Source organism: Magnolia sinica, chromosome 2 (genome assembly GCF_029962835.1).
Source record: "Magnolia sinica isolate HGM2019 chromosome 2, MsV1, whole genome shotgun sequence".
NCBI classification, from domain to species: Eukaryota; Viridiplantae; Streptophyta; class Magnoliopsida; order Magnoliales; family Magnoliaceae; genus Magnolia; species Magnolia sinica.
The window spans coordinates 135,036,669-135,059,823 of record NC_080574.1 but is presented as its reverse complement, the minus strand read 5'-3'; the positions used below and the strand labels follow the sequence as shown (position 1 = coordinate 135,059,823).

At 38.6% G+C, this 23,155-nt stretch overlaps 1 protein-coding gene across 3 annotated transcripts; it reads right to left on the bottom strand.

Annotated features, from left to right (window-relative positions):
- Nucleotides 1-8,749: 8,749 nt before the first annotated feature.
- On the bottom strand, nt 8,750-20,203 carry LOC131237770 (uncharacterized). Of its 3 annotated transcripts, none has more exons than XM_058235738.1 (7): nt 20,080-20,203; nt 12,550-12,655; nt 11,369-11,431; nt 11,186-11,233; nt 10,624-10,683; nt 9,088-9,148; nt 8,750-8,988 (listed from the first exon to the last, which is right to left on the bottom strand). In XM_058235738.1, exons 2-7 carry the CDS (start codon nt 12,622-12,624, stop codon nt 8,948-8,950), a joined length of 348 nt encoding a protein of 115 aa, XP_058091721.1. In that variant the 5' UTR covers nt 12,625-12,655; nt 20,080-20,203; the 3' UTR covers nt 8,750-8,947. The 3 variants fall into 3 exon arrangements, with proteins under 3 accessions (XP_058091721.1, XP_058091723.1, XP_058091722.1); XM_058235740.1 differs by lacking the exon at nt 20,080-20,203 and adding an exon at nt 19,914-19,935; XM_058235739.1 differs by lacking the exon at nt 20,080-20,203 and adding an exon at nt 19,730-19,862.
- Between the last annotated feature and the right edge of the window lie 2,952 nt (nt 20,204-23,155).

Sequence of the window (23,155 nt, the reverse complement as noted above, 5' to 3'; positions counted from 1 at the left end):
AACAGGTGGGGGTAGTACCTAATCCGTGCCCTTTTTCTAGTAACCAGATCCAAATCTCAGTTGGGCCCCACAACAGGTAACAGTGGTTGAATGCCCACCATTAAAAAAAACTTATCACGGTTCATTGTGAGCAGATTTGTAATGCTTATTTTCATCCCAGCTATTGATAAGGTCAATTAGACTAGAAGAATATGCAAAAAAAAAGAGCTTAACCCAAAACTTTTGTAGCTTATAAAAGGTTTTTAATGCTCGTTTATCACTCTTTTCGGGTGGACCACACTACTGGAGATTTTGATCTGCTTAATTTTTGAGATAGGGTCTTAAAATGAACTAAAAAAACAGATGGAGACATGGATATACAGCGCATTCATCCAAGTGGGAGCAACACGGTACCGGTAACACCCACTAAAATGTTACCTGGGTAACACCCAATCCGCTCCTCTAAAACTGAGAGCTACGTGGGTGGAACTTCATTAGATCCAGACCGTTGATCAGCATCACTGCATGATTTTAACCATAAAAGCTAAAAAAAAAAAATGATAATCCATAACTCGGGTAGGAGAAAACAGTTCAGATAGAACGCCTACACTTAGTTCTCTGCATTATATGGAATATGATAAAGCTGGTTTGTTGGTAGACTTCCATTCATGTTCCTCCATCTCTCCTTATCCAAAGAATAAGATGTTGAGACCAAGGCCAGGTGGTTGTTACTTTTGGTGGTCATACTTTTTTTTAAAACTCCTCTTCCTGTTCTATTGAGATTCAGTCAGCATCTTTTTTACTTTCCTACAGTTGAAGTAAAAAGCTTAAAGGGTGATGAAGCCTTAAATGAGCGCTCTTAAAAGTCAAAAGTTTTAGTCGACAATGCATGGATATATTATTGAAGCTACTCCAGCCATGATATGCCGATGAATCTGTGATAAGATTACTTGTGCTCATACTCCTCTGTGTGAGAGGGTCTATGGGTTTGGATCTAATATGTATAGCTGATTCTCAGGGTGGATCCTTAAAGCGCTCAACCTATTGCAGGTCTTACTATATACGAGCTTCATCCACTAGTGGTAATATGCCACTCAGCCTCCAATCCCTATAGAGGGTAAGGCCCTACAATGGTCTGATGTCTTGCAGCTATGGGATCAATTACATCTCCACTAAGGTAATAGAGCCCATGTTGAAAATATAAGTTTAAAAAATAAAAAAATTATTTGAAAAATGTCTAAAAAGTGTTAGAAAAACCTAGAAAGCATCTTAATCTAGTTTAAAAAGTGTCTTTAAATTTTTCTAAATAATTAATGCTCTTTATAGAAAGTTGTAGAACATTTATTTTTGTATAAAGATTCTTTCTCAAGAGTCTATAAAAGGGACTTCATGTACATGGGAGGCAATAAAAAAAGAAATCTCCCTTTCCAATAATTGAAAGCATTGTAACATCTACATTCATAATTCAAAATATAAAACAGTATTCTACTTATAATATTCCTAAGTATAAAAAAAACCATCTTCCTCCTCTCTTCTTCTCCAATAGCCCATTGTAAAGCCTCCCCCCAATTAGCTATAAGTCCGGAGCTAGAAAAGTCATGCCAAGCTGCCAACAAGGCTCAAATGCCTTCCATGAGCACAATTCAATCACCTTTTGAATCAAATTAGGGATGAGTGGAAGAGGGGGAGTGGTCGTGAAGGTTACACTTCTTCACTTATTATGATAGTTCACTGGGGCCTCTTTCCTCCTCCCTTTTTAGCTCACTGGTAGGCGTCCGGACCCTACAGACCGGAGTCGGCTGAACATCTCAGCCATTGATGTAGAGCTTAACAATGGCTAAAAGAGGGAATAGGAGTGGAACGAATGATTCGACAGCAGGTTAGGCCCAATTGCTCCTCTGGTCTAATACCTCTCTCTTCCCATCATCCGTTCATTCCTTGATGGCCGTAGCTTCTTGCTCCTACGCTGCTTTTGTCTCTCTATTTTAAGTATTCCAAAACATAGGTGGGCCATACCACATTAATTTATGTATAATTTTGTTGGGTGGCCCACTTTGAATATTGAATCAACATGATTTTTGGTATCAACGCCTAAAAAGTGGTGATGTCTGACATACGTGATGGTCGGTGATGCACGGCGTGGATTTTATGCATGCATGTAAAAGTAACCCTGGTGCTGCCTGTACCCAGCTTGGAGGCAGATTGCGTGGGGACCTCATGTGGGGCCCATCCTCCATCCATCCATTTTGGCAGCTCATTTAAGGGCATGAGTCCGAAAATAAGCAATCCAAAGCTCAAGTGGACCACACTATATGAAACAAGCAATGGTGATTTTGCGGTAAAATCTCAACCTCTAACTCTCTTAACCAACGTTAAAAAGACTAACTGCCAGGTTAAAATGTCCAAAGCTATTTGCATTATATTTGGTGGTGATTTGTAAATCCATTCCATCCATCAGGTTTCATCCTTGATTCTAAATCCTAGGGCTAAAAATCAGCCAAGTCCATAACTCAGCTGGGCCACACCAAAGGAAACAATGGGAATGGAATACCATGACTTTACATGGGGCCACCATGGTGTTTATGTTTCATTTAACACATTAATCAGATACAACTCACTGGGTTGAAGTGAAAATGTAAAAATCAGCCAAATCCAAAACACATGCGGGCCATACATCATTAATGTAGAGGTTGCAGGAGTAATTTTACAATGTAACCATTGGTGTGGCCCTTCTTATTTTTTACCCTTTTTATTGTTTTTTTTTTTTCCGCATTTTCAGTTCAATACAGGTGACATCAGTAAAGGTTGTCACCTCATGACTGGATTTGATTTACATTTACAACATGGGCCCCACATATTTAGTGGCCTAGGAGCTGTGTAAAATGCATGATGTAAACAATTACTGTTCATGGGTCCTATCATCGTTATACTCATTGTATTTTAAAATAATTTTATTTCAAAATTTAAAATTTTTCTATATGTTTTTTTCTTGAAGTATTTTGATTTTAGCATATTTCTTTTGTTCCATATTAAAAAGAATCAAAGAAAAATCAAGTATATATGAAAAGAGGTTCGCAGGGAGCTTGAATTCTTCTGGAAGCATATGAATTTGGTCCAATGCGAGTCTATGCTATTAACCTGAACACACTTATCGGCACATGTCTGTTCGGGTGGCCCCACCAATTGAGGGTTTTTTTTTTTTTTTTGGGGGGGGGGGGTGTTAGCTTGTTAGTACACACCCATGGGGTGGTTAGCTTGTTAGTACACACCCATGTCGGTACACACAATCCATGTTAGCCACCCCTACTAGGGATCGATACCAAGACCTCAAGTGTTGAAATGAGGTGTCTGGACCAATTGAGTTGAACCAATTGGACCTAACTCATTTAAAACAGTATTTTAAGCACCTAGACCTGTTCCTTTGCCAAATTCATTCACTGAAAACCAATGATTTCTTTCTTCTACTTGCCCACACACAACAAATGCACCATTGGGATTGGTCACAGTGGTCACTGTATCTTGAAAGCTAACTGTCCAAGATTCAAAACCAGCAATGTATCTTTGGTTCTTTAAAATAAGTCTCTAGTTCGATATTTTACCTATATACAACAAGTGCACCATTGGAACCAGATCATTGTCATTATATCTTGGAGTCCAACTGTACAAGATTCCTTATTGCACTTATGACAAGAGGCATATTAAGCTTGTGACTTAGTCACATCTGGACTCAAACAAATAATTCATATTTTCTCAAATAAATAAATCATTTTTTTTAAACTTTATTTTATTATTTAATTTTCTATTTTTTTTTTTTAATATTATCTACTATTTTTTTTGAAATTATTTACAACAATGCTTTCCTAACGTTAAGCGGTGGGATATTGGGAGGCCCCACAGCTAACGGCGGATATTGTGCAGCTTTTCCATATCGAAATCAGATAGACCTAAGAGAACGATGATATGGAGTCAGGTTCACCGCAAGTTTCGGCCCACCATATACTGTATGTGAAATCCATCCGTTCATCAAGTAATAACCCTTATGTTTACGACACATACAAAGATCAACCCGTTAAAAATAATAATAATAACGCATTATGGCCCACCTGGGCTTTGTATCAGGCTCACCTGACGAATCCAACCCAGCTATTGAGCCAGGCATCATCCTATGAACTTTGCCCGTGGGCCGGGCTTGGCCCTTGCATCCGCAATATAAGATTTTCAGGTCAGGTTTGGGCTACAGTCATGCAACCCATTCATCTTCCAACGTAGAATATTGGTTTGATTCTTCTCAAATGTCCTTTTTTTTTAATTATTTATTTATAAACATGTGTGGCCCACATAATCTAAGGATAGATTAAAAACATTCAAATGAGAAATAGGGTGCATAGATGCCGCCATTTTTTTATTCTAGACAACTCATCCACCATACAAGTTATATACATCTACACCAATCCAGACCATCCAAATCATATTTTATTATGGACCATGAGAAGTAGGAACCCACATATATACCCTATATTAGGATTACGTAAGTCCTCATTAATATTCACTAATTCGGCGATAAAAAGCTAAAGAAATAAAACGTCGATGATTTCCACCTTTGATGCCTTATCAGGGACTTGGCTTTTCTTAGACCTGCCAAATCCTAAACCAATCATCGGATAGGACCCACCTTGGATGGGTCCAGATCTAGCCATTGAAAATCTGGGCTCAAACTATTCAATGGCCACCAAGCGGCAAATTCATAGCAAATGATGGGAACCCAAGTGAATGTACCAGACCCAAATCTAACATGAGTTTGAAAGGAAATGGCTAAGAATGGATGGGAACAAAAAGAGCATTGGAAGGTCCATTCAATGGATCGGAACCGTCCATTAAGCTTAGGACACATTTGCAGCCTATCATACATAAATTATACTGATGGGATAATCCAACGGATCTTTCATTTAGGACCATGATCAAATGCATCAATATTGGTCAGATCATTGTGATATTTGCATGGAAGATTATTAGAATGCATTAGGAATTCTATAGCATATGCACATGAACCTGAATTTGATTAGGTAAATCAGCTTTAATGCCCCAAACTAATATACATTTGTGACATTTGACGATGATTATAATCAACCCATTGAAATATGTATTTTGACAAAAAATGAGGAAATTTCAAGCCTTAGGTGGGCCAACAACATAAGAATCTCAGACAATGTGACATGCTAATGTTTTTTAACCATTTATTACATGGCCGAAGTTTAGATCATTCTATGATTTTAGTGATGTAGTCGATAATAAAATTGTTCGACAGTGTAATTAGCATGCCACGTGTATGGCAGATTAGTAACTTATGGGGTGTTTGGATCATAAGTGACTTATGCCGTAAGTAGCTTATCTTGGTTTTTACTTAATCATAAGATAAGTATATTTGACAAACAACATACTTATCATCCAAAAAGTAGAAAAGCATATTTGTTTTCCAACATCATAATTAATTATTCCAAAAGTCTGTGTGGTTCCCCTCACATCCGTTGTCCATCATGTGGGGCCAACCTTTGATGTGGGCCATCCATCATGCAGGGCCCACCTTGATTGTAAGCCATTCATCATTGGGGCCGACCTTTAATGTGCAAGATTCATTAGGTAGGGCTTACCTTTGATGTTAGTGATCCATCATACGGGGCCCACCATCAATGTTAGTGTCGATCATGTAGGGCCCATCTTCAATATTCATTGCCCATCATGTGGAGCCCACCTTTAATATGGACCATCCATCATGTAGGCCCACCTTTGATGTAGGTTGTCCATCATGCAAGACCCGCCTTGGATATGGGCCACTCATCATTAGGCTTGATATGGATTGTCCATCATGTGGAGCCCACCATTATTAATTGTCCATCATGTAGAGCCCACCTTTGATGTAGGTTGCCTATCATGTGGGCCCCACCTTCAACCATCATGCGGAGCTTGCCTTGGATGTGGGTCATTCATCATTAGGGGCAGACCTTTGATGTGGATCGTCCATTACATTGGTCACCTCGATACGAGCCATCATCATGTGGAGCCCACTTGCTCATTTACAAATTCCTTGGATGGTTTTCCAATCTCATGAACTTAGAAGGAGCACATGGCCACATAGAGCACATTCTCTTAAATAATTTCATAAGTTATCATGATACCGAAAATGAAGAATATAAGTTACTTTAGGAAGTTGAAAAGAAGTAAAAACTAACTGATAAAATAAGTTTTTTTTTTTTTTTTTTTTTTTTTTAAAGCTACTTGTTTAAGTTTAATAACCAAACTAACTTATTTAAGAAAAGTAACTTACTAACTTAACGTAAGTTAAAAAAGTTACTTATTTGGTAGTATCCAAATAGGCCCTTAGTGACACCTCTGTTACTCGTACGACTTTCTTGTCTTTTAAAAGAAAGCATCTTTCTATCTGCCACATATTCACACCAATTCACAGCAAAACAGAGTGATTTCAAAACCACCTAAAAGCAATTTTCCATTTACCACTGATTCCATTTCACACTAATTCACACCAACCCAATAACCTTACTTTTTCTAATTCACACCAATTGACCTTGCCAAACAACCCTTATAGTCCTCTGAAAGCACTGGAACATCTCTCTTAGTTAAATGTTATTTATAATTTAATTGTTTAAGTATTGAGTTGAGTAGAGTCTTCAAGTCCACCTTATTCAATTGGATATCGAGTTGAGTTTTTGAGTTTTTAAACTCACTAAAAATGAGAGCAAGCACTCGCTTGTGTTTAGTGAAAATGGAAAGAATGGAAAATAAATATGAGTTTAGAGAAGTTGGCACACTGGCAGTGGATCCCTATGATAGGAAATGCAAAATCCTTTGTATTGTTTATTCATGGAGAAAAAGGAAAAAAAATTCACAATCAAGAGTATCATATGCCAAAACGGACCAATTACTCGTTGGGTCCTCTAAAGTTGCCTCCATTTGAGAGTGGAAAAAAAAAAAGAGTGGTGATAAGTTAGTGAGAAAACAACAATTGAGAAAACAACATCTTTAAAATGGCAATTTAATCACCCCACAAACCTTCACCATCTGTTGGAACGTTAAGGAGATTACCTAAGGCACGCTTGTTGGTTTCGAGTGGGTTAAACAACCATATAAACATTAGACATGAGAACCCCCACACTGATAATGCATGTTCAAACTTGCACGTTATGCAAGCACACACGAATGCGGTTTTATTTATTTATTTGTTAATATGTGCACGGATGCATGTTCAAACTTACCAGCCAATACCCTAGTGTGAAGATGCACTTGCACGATTATCAGGAGTAAGCAGGATTTTATATCCTACTCCAACCAATAGTTTTTGCTATTTCCCTTCTTTTTAAGCATGAAACTTGCATGAATTGAATTACCTTCAATTGTTTACTTTTTTAATATTTATGCAACAAGCTTCTAAATGTTGAAATTAACCATTTTTCATGATTATCTTAAATTATGGATTTCTTTTTGCTAGTATGAGTACAAGTGATTTAGTTTTTGGGTTTATCTTACATTATGAACTTCTTTTCTGCCACTAGATGGAGTAGATGGACACCTTATATTGTTGGCTACATGTCATAATTAAATCTATTACATTACAAGTGCATCCAAAGGAGTCCCAGTTACAGCCTATTGGAAACCAACAATGCCATTTTTCCTTGCTCGTGCAACTCGACAAGCTTTGAGCTCACCACTTGATGCGCTAATTGCAAGAAACATTTATGATGCAATGCAAGCATATACACGGTTGAAAGTAGGTAATTTGATATGAATAATTTCTTCATCAACAAGTTGTTAGCATAGCTCAAAAACATGAAAATCCAACTCGACATAATGTCAAGGTGGTAGGGTTGACTCAGTAATTCAGGTTTTAAATTGATATTTTAAATATCATATGTATATTTGATGAATGCTTGCAATGACAATTAATATACTTGAAACTTACTTCCATTGAAGGAAGAGATACCCATTAGTGAATGTTTTGTGTACTTTGGCAATTTTATGATTACACTAAATTAAAATTATTCTTCGTTAAAAAAAATTCAAAGTTTTTATATTTTTCAAAGCTTTTCTCTATAGCTTTATATGGAATAAAAGAAATATCTTATATGGGTGGTTTATAATGAGAATCTCACTTTTATCCCTCTAAAAGATTCTTCTTGTTTTTGGAACTTCCATTGTCTATTTCACCATTAATACCAAAATTTCATCAATACTGCTTTTTTTTTTTTTTTTTTACTTAGTATTTTTCATTTTCGAATCTAGAGATCTAAGTGTTTATAGATACATTATTAAATACGTGAAATTTCCTAACAAGATTTGTGTAGCTGGCCCCTATTGGACCATTCTCCAAAAATTTCCTGGATGGGGAAACGTTGAACTCTGATACAGACACCTGAAAAATGGCCCATAGTTGGAAGGCCATACCAATCAAACAATTCAAGCCATTCCTTCTACTCACATTTTTTTTCCATTAAATCATTATCTTCCCTCCCTCTGACACATGCACTGTGGTAGGTAGGCTGTGGTAGGACACTGGGGGCATAACCAACAGGAGATATTGTGTAGCTTGTCTATAGTAGAAACATATAAACATTTAAGTATCAAGCCAAATAGAGTCTTTTGAGTCCACCCTATCCGACTGGATATCAAGTTGAGTTTTTGAGTTTTTAAACTAATGCTGAATACAAGGGCAAGCAATGCAATCTCCAACACAAACCAGGTATTCTAAAGCTAACCTAAATGTGTTTTTGGTAAATGGAATGAACGAGAAATATATACGAGTTTAGAGAAGTTGGCACACACAATGGTTCATAGGAAATGCAAATTCCTTTGCATTGCTTATTCATGGAAGAAAAAAGAAGAAAAAAAAAAAAAATGAAAGAAAGAATCACATTCAGAGTATCAGAATAATCATCAGCAATATGCCAAAACAGACAAATTACTCGTTGCCATTCGGGTCCTCTGAAGCGTTGCCTCCATCTGAGCAGGGAAAGAAAAAGTATGGGGACGAGTTGGTGACAAAATAATAACAGAGAAAATAAATATCTTTGAAATGGAAATTTAATCACCCCGACGAACCTTCACCGTCTGTTGGAGCGTAAGGAGATCGCCTAGGGCGTGCTTGCTGGTTTTGAGTGGGCTAAACAACCAAATAAACATAAGACATGAGAATCACCACAATGATAAACACATGGATGCATACTCAAAATTGCAAGTTATGCAAGCACACACAAGGGCACTTTTCTTCGTCTTCTTCTTCTTCTCCTTCTTCTTTTGTTTTTGAATATTTTCTACTATCGCCAAGATCCGCACAGAACAGGTGGCTGCTTGGCATTGGCTAGCGCCCCAGCTTTTAGGGCAGCTGCTGTGCCCTCCTAGTCATCAGCATATGTCAATCATCCAGTTGGCCGGGTATAAGTCATGCGCTTCAGGGCCGTCCATTTTCGAGGCTAGTTGATTCGGCACATGAGTTGTTACACGCATGAGTGAACTTGCATACATGCATGCAGGCATATATACATATATCAAGTTATATAGACATGAATGTATATTACACGAAACAGGGACATTCCATTGGTGTCAGAGATATAATACACAAAACAAGGACATTCCATTGGTTTCGGAGATATAACACAAACACATGATCCAAGCTATTCATCATGCAGGACTAACAGAACCTATCCTGGCTAGACATATACATGTGATCTAAGCCATTCACAAGGTGGGACTGACAGAACATATCCTGGCCCAAGAATAAGCCATGTGAATTTAGGTTGTAACTTTGTGTCTGTGCCGGCATGGTACACGTGTTAACAAAAGTAGAAGCAATTACATCGAACATGAGGAATTAGACAATCTTAAGCTAAGAATATGCACAGTATTACCATGCCTTCTTTTGGAACAGATCGATTGAATGCAGAGAAAAAAGCAAAGGGGCCTGCCTGCTCTAGTAGTACTGGCACCAGCGTAACCTTACAGAGGTACCAGCCAGATTTGGGGCCCATGCATCTGTTCAAGGGATCCAACCTGACCATCAGGTGTGTCACCTCGGAAAACCCCCATCCCCTAAAATTCAGCCTAATCAAAACTTGGGTGGGGCATAGTACATGGAATGTGTTGAGAGGGAACGCTTGTCATTGATTATAGTGGGGGCCTATATTGTTGCATACATGAAATCCAGTCAGTTCATAACCTTAATCCATGCCGGGTGAAGGGTCAGGCCAAAACTTAGGCTGTTTTATGACTTGGGTTTTGCCCATGTGAAATTCAAGGGTGGATGTTCTCTCCCTGATTATTGGCCTTCTGGGTTTTTTGAGGTTATACATCTGATGGATGGGTTTGATGGTGTGAACACATCATGCGGGCCCCACATCTAGCCAGTACCACTGTAAGGTTATGGTGGTACTAGTACTTACTAGAGCACGCCCCAAAAGTTAAAAAGAAAAAGGAAAAAAAAAAAAAAAAAAACGACGAGATTCTTGGGTATGGTCCATCCATTTCACGGACCATTAGGTCAATGGTCTGGATCATTGAGAGGTGGGGTTTGCTTGTCCAAACTGAAGGCTCAAGGATATTGTGCATAATCAGCTCAAGGCCATACAACTCCATCAGTACCTGCAATTTTGGTGGAAGTTCCTCTGGTTCTTTGGGCTTCCCATCTGCAGGTGCTCCTTGCTGTTAAGACATCCAAATGCATTAGAGAAAAGTCAGAATGATGGGCCACTTTCTTTTGCTCAACTTCTGAGAAATATGCATACAATCTGCGTTTTAATAACCAAGTAGGCCCCATGTTGGACAAGACATGCCAAAATTCACATTGATTAGAAAATCCTAACCCTTGGTTTGGAGGATATTTAAGAAAAGAAATGGACAGTAAAAGAAACTCTGGTTGGCCTTTTTCTTTCTTTCTCTAATGTGCTTTTTTCACTATGGGCTCCACATCTAAATGTGCATATGATGCTTTGTCATTGGGCCGCGTCATCCTGGTTGCAAGCAATTCACATCCTTAGAATGGATAGGATTGTCAAATAGGTGTAACTTCTTGGGGAATGGACCTTCAGACAAATACATTAGGCATTGAACTGAAGTAGAACATACTCGAAGCTCACTTGAAGCTCGAAATCTGTTAGTCTTGTTTGGAGGCATCTTACATGGAAAAATAAAGAGATATAAATACCTTTCTCAGTGCCCAATCAGCAGAATCAAAGTAAGCCCGTTCATGGTCCTAATTACAGAAAATGGTAATATTAGAATTTAGAATCTACTCATTGATATGCATATAACAGAAAATATAGAAGATCCTATGGTTAAAATGTATGATGTGGAGGGCATTGGTGATCATAAATACAAGAATTGTAACCTTGGAAATGAGTGGTGGTTTCTTCGGTACAAGTCCTCCGTACTTCTTCTTGATCATTTCCTCCTACATAAGACAAGATCACAGATATCACTAATTTTTGAAGAGGTTATATGATGGTTGATCAAAAGAAATGTTTTTTTTTTCTTGTTTTGTTTGACCCAGCAATGGTACAGGCAAGGTCCACCTTTCAGAATCAGATGATCCTAGATTATCTGACTGGAAGAGGTCCCAAGTGCGAGGGATGGAAAAACTGTTTTTTAGCTTGTACATCTAGGGCTGATGATTCAATGTCCAATTGGTCTGCTCGGCATCACAATGGATGCCACCCAGATCAAATAATAATAGCTACCCACCTCAGGTCTTCTTCCATTTGAGTGTGGACTGATGCTGGATTTTTCATCTTAGCAGTCTATTTGCAGGTAACCAAATTCAAATGCTAGAATCGACTCCTATCAAGAACAGTTTTGCCACATGGTCTGCCTATAGTGGGGCGAGAGAGACCAATCTTTGGATCAATGAACCATGGACTGACTTGTAGAAACTGAGACCCTGATGATATTGTACATAGCTTAGGTTGAGAAACATATAGTTTCTCTCAATTGAAATGGACGATTACAGCCAACAATCTGCATTTAACAGTTTAATAGGATGGTTAAGATGATCAAAGTGGGGAAATTTTTGGAGAAACTCCCATCCTGTTGCCTGCCACATGAACGGTTTGAATAGCCAAAAGATGGGTGTCAAATGTACAATATATCAGGCAGAGCAGATGCTCAATACAACTCTGTATTTCCTCATTTTAAGAACCTGTTGAACTTGAATAAGAACTAACAATAAACTGAGAATAGGTAAATCACTTAAATAAACATAATACGAAAACTGAGGATCCCGCAAATCGGGATTAAGTCTAATCCTGATTTTGGTGTGCCCAATGCCCTCCATGTAGGATTCACCGCACAAAAGCGGTGCTTTGCTCTGCTTGGCTGAAATTAAGCGCGCCCCCCACAAAAAAAAAAAAAAACTGCTAATTGAGTTGATGCACATGGGCCGCCGAAATTGGATGGGATTAGAATTAATCCCTTTTGCAGGATTGCCCACCTAAACAGACCCTAAAAAAAATCAACAGCAACGGGCATAAACTGCCACACGATTACAATTCAAAGAAAAAGAATGCATATTACCTCTTCTTGAGATGTAGGCATGGCATTTTCCTCATTTTCTGGGCCTTCAGATCCATCAACCTCAGTACCCGACATATCGCACTCAGACTAGTCTACTATGTATTGGCTACAATAGCAAAAGTGTTGGTTTTCCATGTGCAATCACAACCATAAACCATTACATCATCTACAAGTAAGCAATTGCTAAATTCAAATGATATGAAATAATTGAAATAAGTTCCTAGAGAATGAAAATTATAATTCCTTTGCGAAATGTTGACACAGATTTTTAGGTTTTTGGCATTTCTTGTCAAAAAGATAATCAAGAGAAGCATATAGAACAAGAAAAAAGAGGAAATATACAATACTTGATCAGGCAGTTTTTTCAGCCCAGTCGAAATGTATAAAGTGGGTTATTGATCCGGCAGTTTCCACATCAAGGTGGGCCCACCTTTGGTGATACAGGTCATTTATCATCCTAGCCCCACAACTGCACTGTTGTATCGCCACACATCGCCCTCTATCGTTTATGGAAGAAACATGGACAATGGGTGATACGTACCTGTTTCTATTTCCTTGGAGGAGATGGAGAAAGGTCCATCCCATGAGAGGACCCACTAGATCAACAACTTAGATTTCCAAAAGGTGCATTTCACCTGTAGTGCTGCAAATTTATGCCTTCTCGAAATATTGGGCATCCCACTTCTACATGGTTGATCATGTCCGGTCAGGGTCATTCATGGTATAAACAGGTTTGGCACAAGTTTATTCTTTAAGGGGGCGTTTGGATTGTGATGGGGACATCTCGCGCACATGCACCCTCCCCCCGCACGTACGCAAGGAGGAGGAGGGCCCCACCGTTGATCTGGATCGTTGACGACTCCAGGGAGGGCCCCCTAGTTAGAAGACTGAGTTTTGGTTCATTGGAGTGGGCCCAATAGTCAAATAAAGCCCATCATGGGTTCTCATGATTGTGGCCCGCTAGTCTGATTAGTCTCATATTTTAGATTTTGCTTATTAATGTTATTTAGAATATCATGGACGGTTTAGATTACTTTGATTAATTATTATTTGTGTTTACTTCATCCCCAAGTAATAGGTTACGCACATGACGCGAGTTTTGGGGTATAGGGTTTTCTTATAAATAGGCACCCCTTGTAGGCTCTTTTTTTTCAATGAAAATTAATAAAAATTGCTGCATTTTCCTGCTCCTTTCCGAGTTATAAAAACCTAATTGGGTTCGAAGTCTTCCCTTCTTTGAAGAGCTAACTACCGTAGTGCGAAGCCACATCTATCCCGATTCGCTCTCATCTTCTACCATTCACCCTTCTCATCTCCTACAATCATCTGCGCTACAAATTTGTCCTTCATTGCAGCAAGTTTCTTCTCTTCAGCAAAATTCTGAAATCTGGCCCTGCAGGAGGGCTTAAACTTCGGCAGAGCACCACGCACAGACCGCATGTCGGATCGCCACGAAACTTGGAGGTTTTGAAGCCCCCATGGCTAAGCAGAACCAAGGAGGCGGTTTCCAGGTGTGGGACCCCCTCGCACGTGCAACCAAGCCCCTCGCACGTGCGTCAGGCCCGGCTCGCTGTCCACGCGCGGGGACTATCTCTAGGTTTAGATTTCTGCCTATTTTACTCCTATCATACCTATTCTCTCTGACCCTAACCCTAGATTGCATTACTTTCAATTTATTTGCTCATTTTCTTACCCTAGGGTCCTCTGAATTGGAATTGGTGAATCCCTTAGATTAGGGACCGATTGACATAAGGATATTTATTCAGCCTTGGCTATAGATGTAGAGAATCTCTCTCGAGCATTGTTAATGGTGCAAGAGTTTTATTGTTTGAAGAAAATGAACTGTTGTTGTGTAGAGCATAGTTTAGAAGGTCGGAAAGTTTGCTATTTGGACAATTATGTTTCCTGTCTTTTAGGGCCCGTTTGGATCTTAACTTGCTTAAGATAAGTTACTTATGTTACAAGTAACTTATCTTAGTTTCTACTTATTAAGAAGATATATTTGGTAAACAACATACTTGTCAACTTCTCCTCTCTTTCTTCTCTCTTGATGTCTCTCTTCAACAACTTATGAAAAGTAGAAAAGCTAAAAAAATATTAATTTAAGTGATTAAATACTTTAACGTAAAAAAGTTACTTATAACTAATTATAAACCAAACTTACTTATCTACACACCCTAATCCATAGCTTAAGTGGTAGACCAAGTGAAAGATGCCTCGTTTCAACACTAAGGTCTTAGCATCAATCCCTAGTGGGGGTGGCTAACAGTGAAGTGTGAACAGACAGTGGGGTGCACTAACAAGCTGACAAAAAAAAAAAAAAAAAAAAAAAATCTTACTTATCTACTATTGAAGTAGAAAAATTAACTTATTTGGTGGTATCCAAACAGGCCCTAAATGCTTCTATATTCATATGAAAGGCTATGTTTGGTTGGATTACTTCTAACGAGAATACTAAAGAAGAGGGATTTATATGGCTTCTAAGGGGCCATTTGGATACCACCAAATAAGTTACTTTTTAACTTGTGTTAACTGTTAAGTAATTAAGTTACTTATTCTACTTAAGTTAGTTTAGTAAGTAACAATGTAAAAGTAACTTATGTGTTAAAAGCTACTTATCTTGTCAAAAGCTACTTATCTTAATAAGTAATTTTTTTATAGCCTTTTAACTTATGACTTTTCTACTTCTCTCTCACAGTACATGTCAAAGAAGGCTGTCTCACGGTCCATACAAAGGAGGCCCCACGTGGTGGACTGTCCACATTGAAGGTGGGGCTCACACAATGGACGGTCCACATAAAAGGTGGGCCCTACATGATAGATGGCCCCATATTAATGTGGGCCTACATATGGATGGTCCACATCAAAGGTCGGCCTATAATGATAAAAAGCCCACATCCAAAGCGGGCTGGTATGATGGACAACCCACTTCAACGGTGGGGCCTACATAATGGATGGTCCACATCAAAGGTGGGCTCGACATGATGGGCATTGTACATTGAAGTTGGGCCCCACATGATGGTTGGCCCATATTGAGGGGTTCCACATGATGGACGGTCCACATCAAGGGTTGGCCCCTAATGGTGACTGACCCATATCTAAGGCGAGCCTTGCATGATGGGCAACCAACATTGAAGGGGGCCCATATGATGTATAGTCCACATCAAAGGTGGGCTCCACATGATGGGCAATTATTAATGGTGGGCCCCACATTATGGATGGTCCACATCAAGGTGTGCCCCACATTATGTACAATAACATTGATGGTAGGCCCCACTTGATGGATGACCAACATCAAAGGTGGCCCTACATAATGAATGGTGCACATTAAAGGTCGGGCCATAATAATGAATGGTCCACATCCAAGGTGGGCCCGGTATGATTGACAGCCTACATCAATGGTGGGGCCCATACGATGAATGGTCCGCATCAAAGGTTGGCCCCATATGATGGATGGTGGATGTGAGGGGAGCCAAACAAACTTGGGGGATAATTGCCTATGATGTTGGAAACCAAACATGTTAAACTTGGGGGATAATTGCCTATGATGTTGGAAACCAAACATGTTTTTCTACTTTTTTATTGATAAGTATGTTCGTTACCAAATATGCTTATCGACTGAATAAGTAGAAACCAAGATAAGCTACTTATGGCATAAGTAGCTTCTCCAAAGTAACTTACAATCCAAACACCCCCTAAATGTCAATGTTGTTTGGAGACCTTAAGTTGAGAACATTCATGATCTCCTATGTGGAAATGAGTTGGAAAAGCAGGTTTGGAATTATTTTTGGATCTTCCTAGTGTAAACTTAAGACATTGTTTTCCATTTAGCTGTGTTGATAGGTGGTTGTCAAGAGGTTCTGCTAACAATTTAGTTACGAACTCTTATGTGCATTGTTCCTTCATTAGGGAGTTTTTGGAAAGCTGGGAATAATGGCAAATCTACGGCAAACAAGTGTCACATGGTACTGGAATCAGAAACATCATCAGCTTGTTGAAGCTAGTATTTGAAGGGAGTGCTTCAAAAAATTATGTTGGACCGTCTTCGGATAAAAATTCACTAGTTACACGTAATTAGGTTTATTCCTCTCAGTGTTCGCAATATCGATACTATCAGCTGATATATTGGCCGATTTTATCGTTATTGCTGGAAGAATCCTGGCCTCATATGGTTTAAGATCAAGGTCGAAGGCTCTTCTTGCGGTAATCCTGGACTGCAAGTAGTGATGGCAGTATAGTTAAGGCTTGGAAGGGGTTTTTGGTATTTTCGTTTCTCATTTATATGGAAATGGGTCAAATATGATTGCCAAGATTAGGGTTGGTTGAGTGGTTTGTGTTACTGGAATTTGCTAAACATCTCCAGCATTATTATGGAAGTCAGAAGTCTTTTGTGGATTTCACCAGTTGGGAGGGCGAAGGGGCACAATGGTTACAATGGATTCCTTAGGCTCTAGCATATGAAGGGTTTGATGAGCAGTTGGAGATGGCTAGGGTGGACTAGGCAATTCATTTGGCAACCATCCCTGTGAAGAAATTCAATGTACAACTGTGATGCCTGTTGGCTTTCTGGGTGTTGAAAACACAAACTTTCGTCTTGAATGGAACGGAAGTCGGTTTTCCTTGGAAGATGTTGTTTGGATAGCAAGGCTGCCATTGGACGGGCGTATATGGAATGTGTGGGGGCCTATAAAGTGGACTGGAGATAGAGATGGAGGGACTAATGAAGCATGTGAAAGATGCATATCCATAGGCCAAGGGATTGAATGTCCCTGATCCATTTGTGAAACACATGGTGGGACAAGGAGACTCGCCGGCTGCACAAAGCTGGATTTGTGGCTTATTGGCTGTGCTGGTTTGCATTCTCCAAATCCTTAGGACATGGATCGTGGAGGTTGTGATCCGGCTAGCTGTCAGGATATCTTGATGCTAGTGGTTACTGGTAGTGCAGGCAGTGATGGAAAATCTTTGTGGAATGCTGCAAGTATGGCTATCAGATTGGTGTTTTATGGCTGAGACACTCATTCTCTTATACACAATTAAGGTTTTGGGCGCCCCTAGATGTGAAGGTAGTCCTTCATGGAAGTGCTACAGATTAGAGAAGCGATATTCATACGATGGTTGCATACTGTAGCAATGGGGATAGTTAAGAGCTTGTTGCATTACCACAGGAGGCATTCCCAACTCTCATCAGAGAGGTGGTAGAGGGGATGCTGGAGAATGCAACAGAGGTGATGGTTGGCGGGCTCGAAATATATGCGACTGAAGATGTGTTTCTCACATATAATTCTCACTAGTTTGCCCGTCAATTTGGGTTGATCAAACAATTCCAACAGCGCTGATGAAAGGAGAAGAGAGGAGGCGCCTCCCTAGGTGGATCAGCTGCATAGAATGCAGGTGTTTTCACTGGCTAGGAGTAAAAGGTGGGGTGGTTGATGTGGAGCTGGAGCCAGGTGGGCATGTGTAGGTAAAGGGTTGCATTGGCCAGGCAGTGAATATCTCATCCTATCTCCTCCCTTGAAGAAGATGCAGAAAGCAACAATAAAAGACAATGCGGGTGCGATCGAGGCATCCATGGGTGATGTAGCAGTGTTTGAGTAAGGTGTAGAAATGGTGGGACAGCAATCAGCCAAATCAAGACGACAAGGCACTCCAAACAGGAAATGGTCAGATCCAGGTCAGTTGATATGGACTGGTCTAGGGGGTCATCTTGAGAGGCAATTGATGGTAACTGGCTACACCACTACAGTCTAATGCAATCATGACCATCATATGAAGGCGATAAGGGAGTAGAATCTGGGGTGTCCTTCTGGAAGAGTGACAACAAGTGAGGTCGCAAGCCTTGACACCATTGTCTCACGTCAAGCTATTGTGCATATATGAGCCTCGGGCAAGAGAGACTGGCCAAAGGGGCACCAAGCAAAGAGGGCCCAAGGAAGTGAGTTTAAAAAGACAAAGGGAGAGTCAGGAGACAGGGCAGTCCCATTCAGAAAATATCACCTAACATTTTCATCTTCTATTTATTCTTAAAATGTGAAATTTTTTTCAATTTGGAAATTTGAATTGAATCTCTTCTTCCCTAAAATTTTCAATTCTTAAATACATAAGTCTACTTAGAGAGTATACATTCCCTTGCATTTAGTCTTCAAATAGTTGCGAATTATGGTCTTAAAATGGCATGGGAATGGATCAAGAAAATAGATAAAGGTATTTAGGTAATTTAAATGACTATAGGTGCTTGGTAAGTAACTATCCCTGCTCTGCTCAATGCGCAATAAGGATTTTAACAACTCGAGGACAGTTCTACTGTTTTAAAATTTTTTATGCAAGTAACCCACACCCATGTAGCTCCCAAGATTCATCTCCTACATAGACAATGCCTGTAACTGAAACTGTCACACTCTTACATGATGAAGATGCTAGCCATCTAGTAATATCTGGCCTTTTTATATTGAATGTGGATCTTTGTCATATTCCTTTCTTGCATTTTCATGCTTCTACTATTTGGGTTGCGAATTAGGGCCATAATGTATTTGTAAAAATGCAATGATACAATGTCTGTTTAAACACATAATTTGGTAGTCAAATGCGGATGTAATAGGAGACAGGTAAATGAATTTGTAACCATTACAATTTTATATTGTATTGCAATGAAAATCTCTTATCAAAATACTTACATCAGTATATTTTTTCTGTTGATTGACATTTCAATAATGTAAAAGTATCATCATTATGATTTTACCAGAGACGGGAATTGTCAATCAAAGTACTTGTTTTCCAGGAGATAGGAATCGTAATTTGTAATCATTGCACTTTTAGAATACATTACAACCTTGATTCACAATCCAAACAGGCCCTTGACAAAGGCAATGATCATTGACAACAGTGCCCACCATATTTTTCGGGCATCATGCATCCACAGCGGGGCCCATCATATCAAAGATCCTGATTGTTAGGATGTCAAGATGCAATGCATCATCTCTCCGACAGTCGTATGCATACCCCAACGATGCGCCCTGCCACATATGGGCAATGCCCAAAATATTTCCCTCAACAACAATCCAAGTTCAATCACAACGGGTCCATCACATCAACGGTCTGGATCACCAAAAAGTGGGCCAAGGATCATACAATTCATCAACAGAAAAATGCAACATATTAGAAAGGCACAATTGTTACCCACCCTGATTGATGAATACACAACCAACCCTCTCCAATTTCACTCATATATACAATGGCAGATTTTGGGTCACCCTTTCTGGCCCACCATGCGACGATCCAGACCGTTCATCTACAAGTCCCCACTGTCTATGATTTATATAAAAAAATTAAAAAAAATAAAAAATCCTCCATCCATTCAAAAGTACCTAATCAAAGATTCCCCTATCAATGAATTTCTCTACGAAGGAACGAGATCCTCTAATAAAGGATGTTTCTACACATACCGATATTACAAAATAAAATTGCAAAAATAAAAATGATTAGGAATTGCATTGATTAATAGTAAAAATAATAATTAAGAAAAGATCTTACCAGAAAAATCTGACAAAGAAATGCTTACGGAAGAAGAATAAACGGGGAATTGAAACTGTGAAATGAGATGAAAAGGCTTGGAGCTTTTTCTTCTAGCTATGCCCCTTCATTTCCTGTATATTTGCGTTTGTGCCGATCTAATTGGCTGGTGATTTCGCATTGTATTTGAGGGCAAAACGGTAAATATGCCTAAGCTTGAACTTGAAAGGGTCGCCCAAAAAGGACGCGGATTGCTTGCGATCCCGACCGTTCCTGCGGTCGGAAGCTATTTTGGGTCACCGTGATGTTTGTAAGAAATCCACTCTGTCCAATTATTTTTCCGGTTTATATTAGCCATTTTCCCAAAAATGAGACAGATCCAAAACTGCAGTGGTCACACAACAGAAAACAGTAGGGATTGAACGTCCACCGTTGAAACATTCTAGGGGCCACAGAATACTTGGGTCAGGGTAATATTTTTGTTTTTTGAATTCATCCTAGTAGGAATGACATTATGAACGGTTGGGATTTTATAAAAACACCACGGTGGCACCGGGAAGGTTTCAACAGTAAGCATTTCCCTCCCCACATTTTCCTGTCGTGTGTGGCCGACATTAGTTTTGGATCTGTATCAGTTTTTGGCTTAGGTACTAAAACGAGTGAAAAAAACGGATGGACGGGGTGGATTTCTCACAAATATCATGGTGGGTCCCACCTAACAGGAAATCCGCGTCCGTCCGAGAAATACTCCCTAGCATGCAGTGTGACACCAAGGTTAAGGTGACAAATACGGTTCGTGATGTTTAAAATCTCACAATAATATCGCGAAAAATAAAATAAACGATATTATCATAATATTTAAAAGTATCACAAGATTTTAAAATGTCGCATTTTATAGCAATATTAACGGAAAATATAGTAAAAACTTTATGAAATTTGTTATCGTAATATATATTTAATTTTAAATTGATTTACTCTTTTATATATATATATATATATTACTTTTGACCAGATTTCTAATAATATCCCTAAGAAAAACCTCATGTTTTAAATGATCTCAAAAGAAATTTTACTGTTACGAAATTATCAAGAACAAGATTTGTACGTATGCTAATGTGAAAAGTGACAAATCTCGTTCCTGGCAAATTTTGGGCATAGAAAATTTTCTGGAGATTTTCAAATTTTAAGGTTTTTATAAATAATATGAAAATTCTCTCAAAAAGTAAAAAAATATTTATTTTCAATTAATTATTAAATAAATTTAATAGATAAACATATACTTATATAACAAATTTCTTAATTTTTTACTGTTTTTCTCGAGAAAATATTGAAATATTAAAGCAAGAAAAATGTGATATGTTAAGTTTTTCTATGTTCCCAATTTGTTCGTTTTTCACACGATAGATAAAGGGGTGCCCGAATTGAATATGCAGCTCATTTCAAACAAAATAACTATGACCCTAAGCACTAAGATAGACATATATATAATATGCGACTAAGATCAAGTAAAATTAGTCATATATTCAGCCACTCGTGCAATGTGTTAAAATGATCATATGATATTAAGAGAATATGGTACATCTTCTGTAAATGAGTTATACTTTTGTCTTTTGTATGAAACGACTTTTCAATACAAATAATAATAAATCTTACAATCAGTTATAGAATGCCTTCATGATCGTAGTATGTTGCTTGATATTTAAACTGAATTCAGTGTATGAGCGTAAATTTAAATTACAACCAAAGCTTAACAGTTATTTGATTATTGCTACGGATTACACTAAAGACTGTAAAAGTCAATTACATTAAATAATGAATGATCTAATTACACTAAGAAATATAATTGTTAAGAGAGTAAGAGGTATTGCTAAGAAGTATAAGATAATTGAAGATAAGTTTCATTTGATTTGTTTTAGGTTTAGTATGAGACGTTTTTTCTTGTCAACTTCCTTCACTACTTCTAGCTTCCATGCTATTCATCTAGATGCTTCGCACATTCTAACGGTTATTATAATTGTTTCAAAACTACTTATCCTTCTTGCTCTTAAACCTGCCATCTATGATAATAAATGTTTCAACGCGACTTTTCTTCTTCACTCGACCGCTTAGTAAATGACATGGCATCGCTTCATAACACCATACCAGATGCTTTCTATACTTTGGAATTTAGCCTAAACTAGGAATGGTTTGTGTGACAAATTGATCAATTATATTTTCAAACTTAACAAACTTTTCAAATGCTTGAAATACCTGACCATCCTCTCAATGTGAATAATCAATCAACCGGTTTAGCCTAATCACGAAACGACAGTTATACAAAAGGATCTACAATTTAAAATACTTATGACTTATTTTCATTCAATGTACATGTGTATTTTAAAAGCACTTTTACATCTAAGGTTATAAATGATGAAAACCATATATATGGTGAGACACCTTAATTAAAAGGAATACCTACCAAAGCTAGGCTCGATTGAAATATTTCAAATTATTTCGAATATTACTCTTTTTTTTTTTTTTGTATGGCTGGGACATGGCAAGGGGTTAGGGAACTTTTTAATTTTTATTTTAAATTTTTTTAAAAGAAGTAGTATTATATATTCTGAGAGGAAAATTTATAGGCAAATTACATTTGGGGCAGGCTCGTTGCTGCAAAAAGGGGGAACGGCACATAGGAAGGACTACATTTTAAGACTGATCTAATCCCTGCGCGGTCTAAGACGAGCTCACCTCTGGAAAGGAGGGGGACATCAAAGACTTTTGTGAAGAGCTAGTCTGACTGGGTGGAGCTGCCCATTCGGGCCAGACTTCTGTGAAGGGGTTAGGGAACTTAGGATTGAGCCAGGGCCTCGCCCGGCTCTCCCTTAACTTGACCCATTGCCACCTCTAGTTAGGAAATTTACGTGCAAGTGGCCCATCCAAAACTTAGGCATGCCGCGCTTAAAAATAGGACCTCTACCATAGAAACCTTCCATGGAAATTGTATTGCTTACATGACATCCAATCCGCAAATCAGGTGTCCATTGTGGCAGGTGTTTTCCAGATCATCCCATAAAGCTTTCAATCAAATCAACGGCCTGGATCACCAATCAATGGA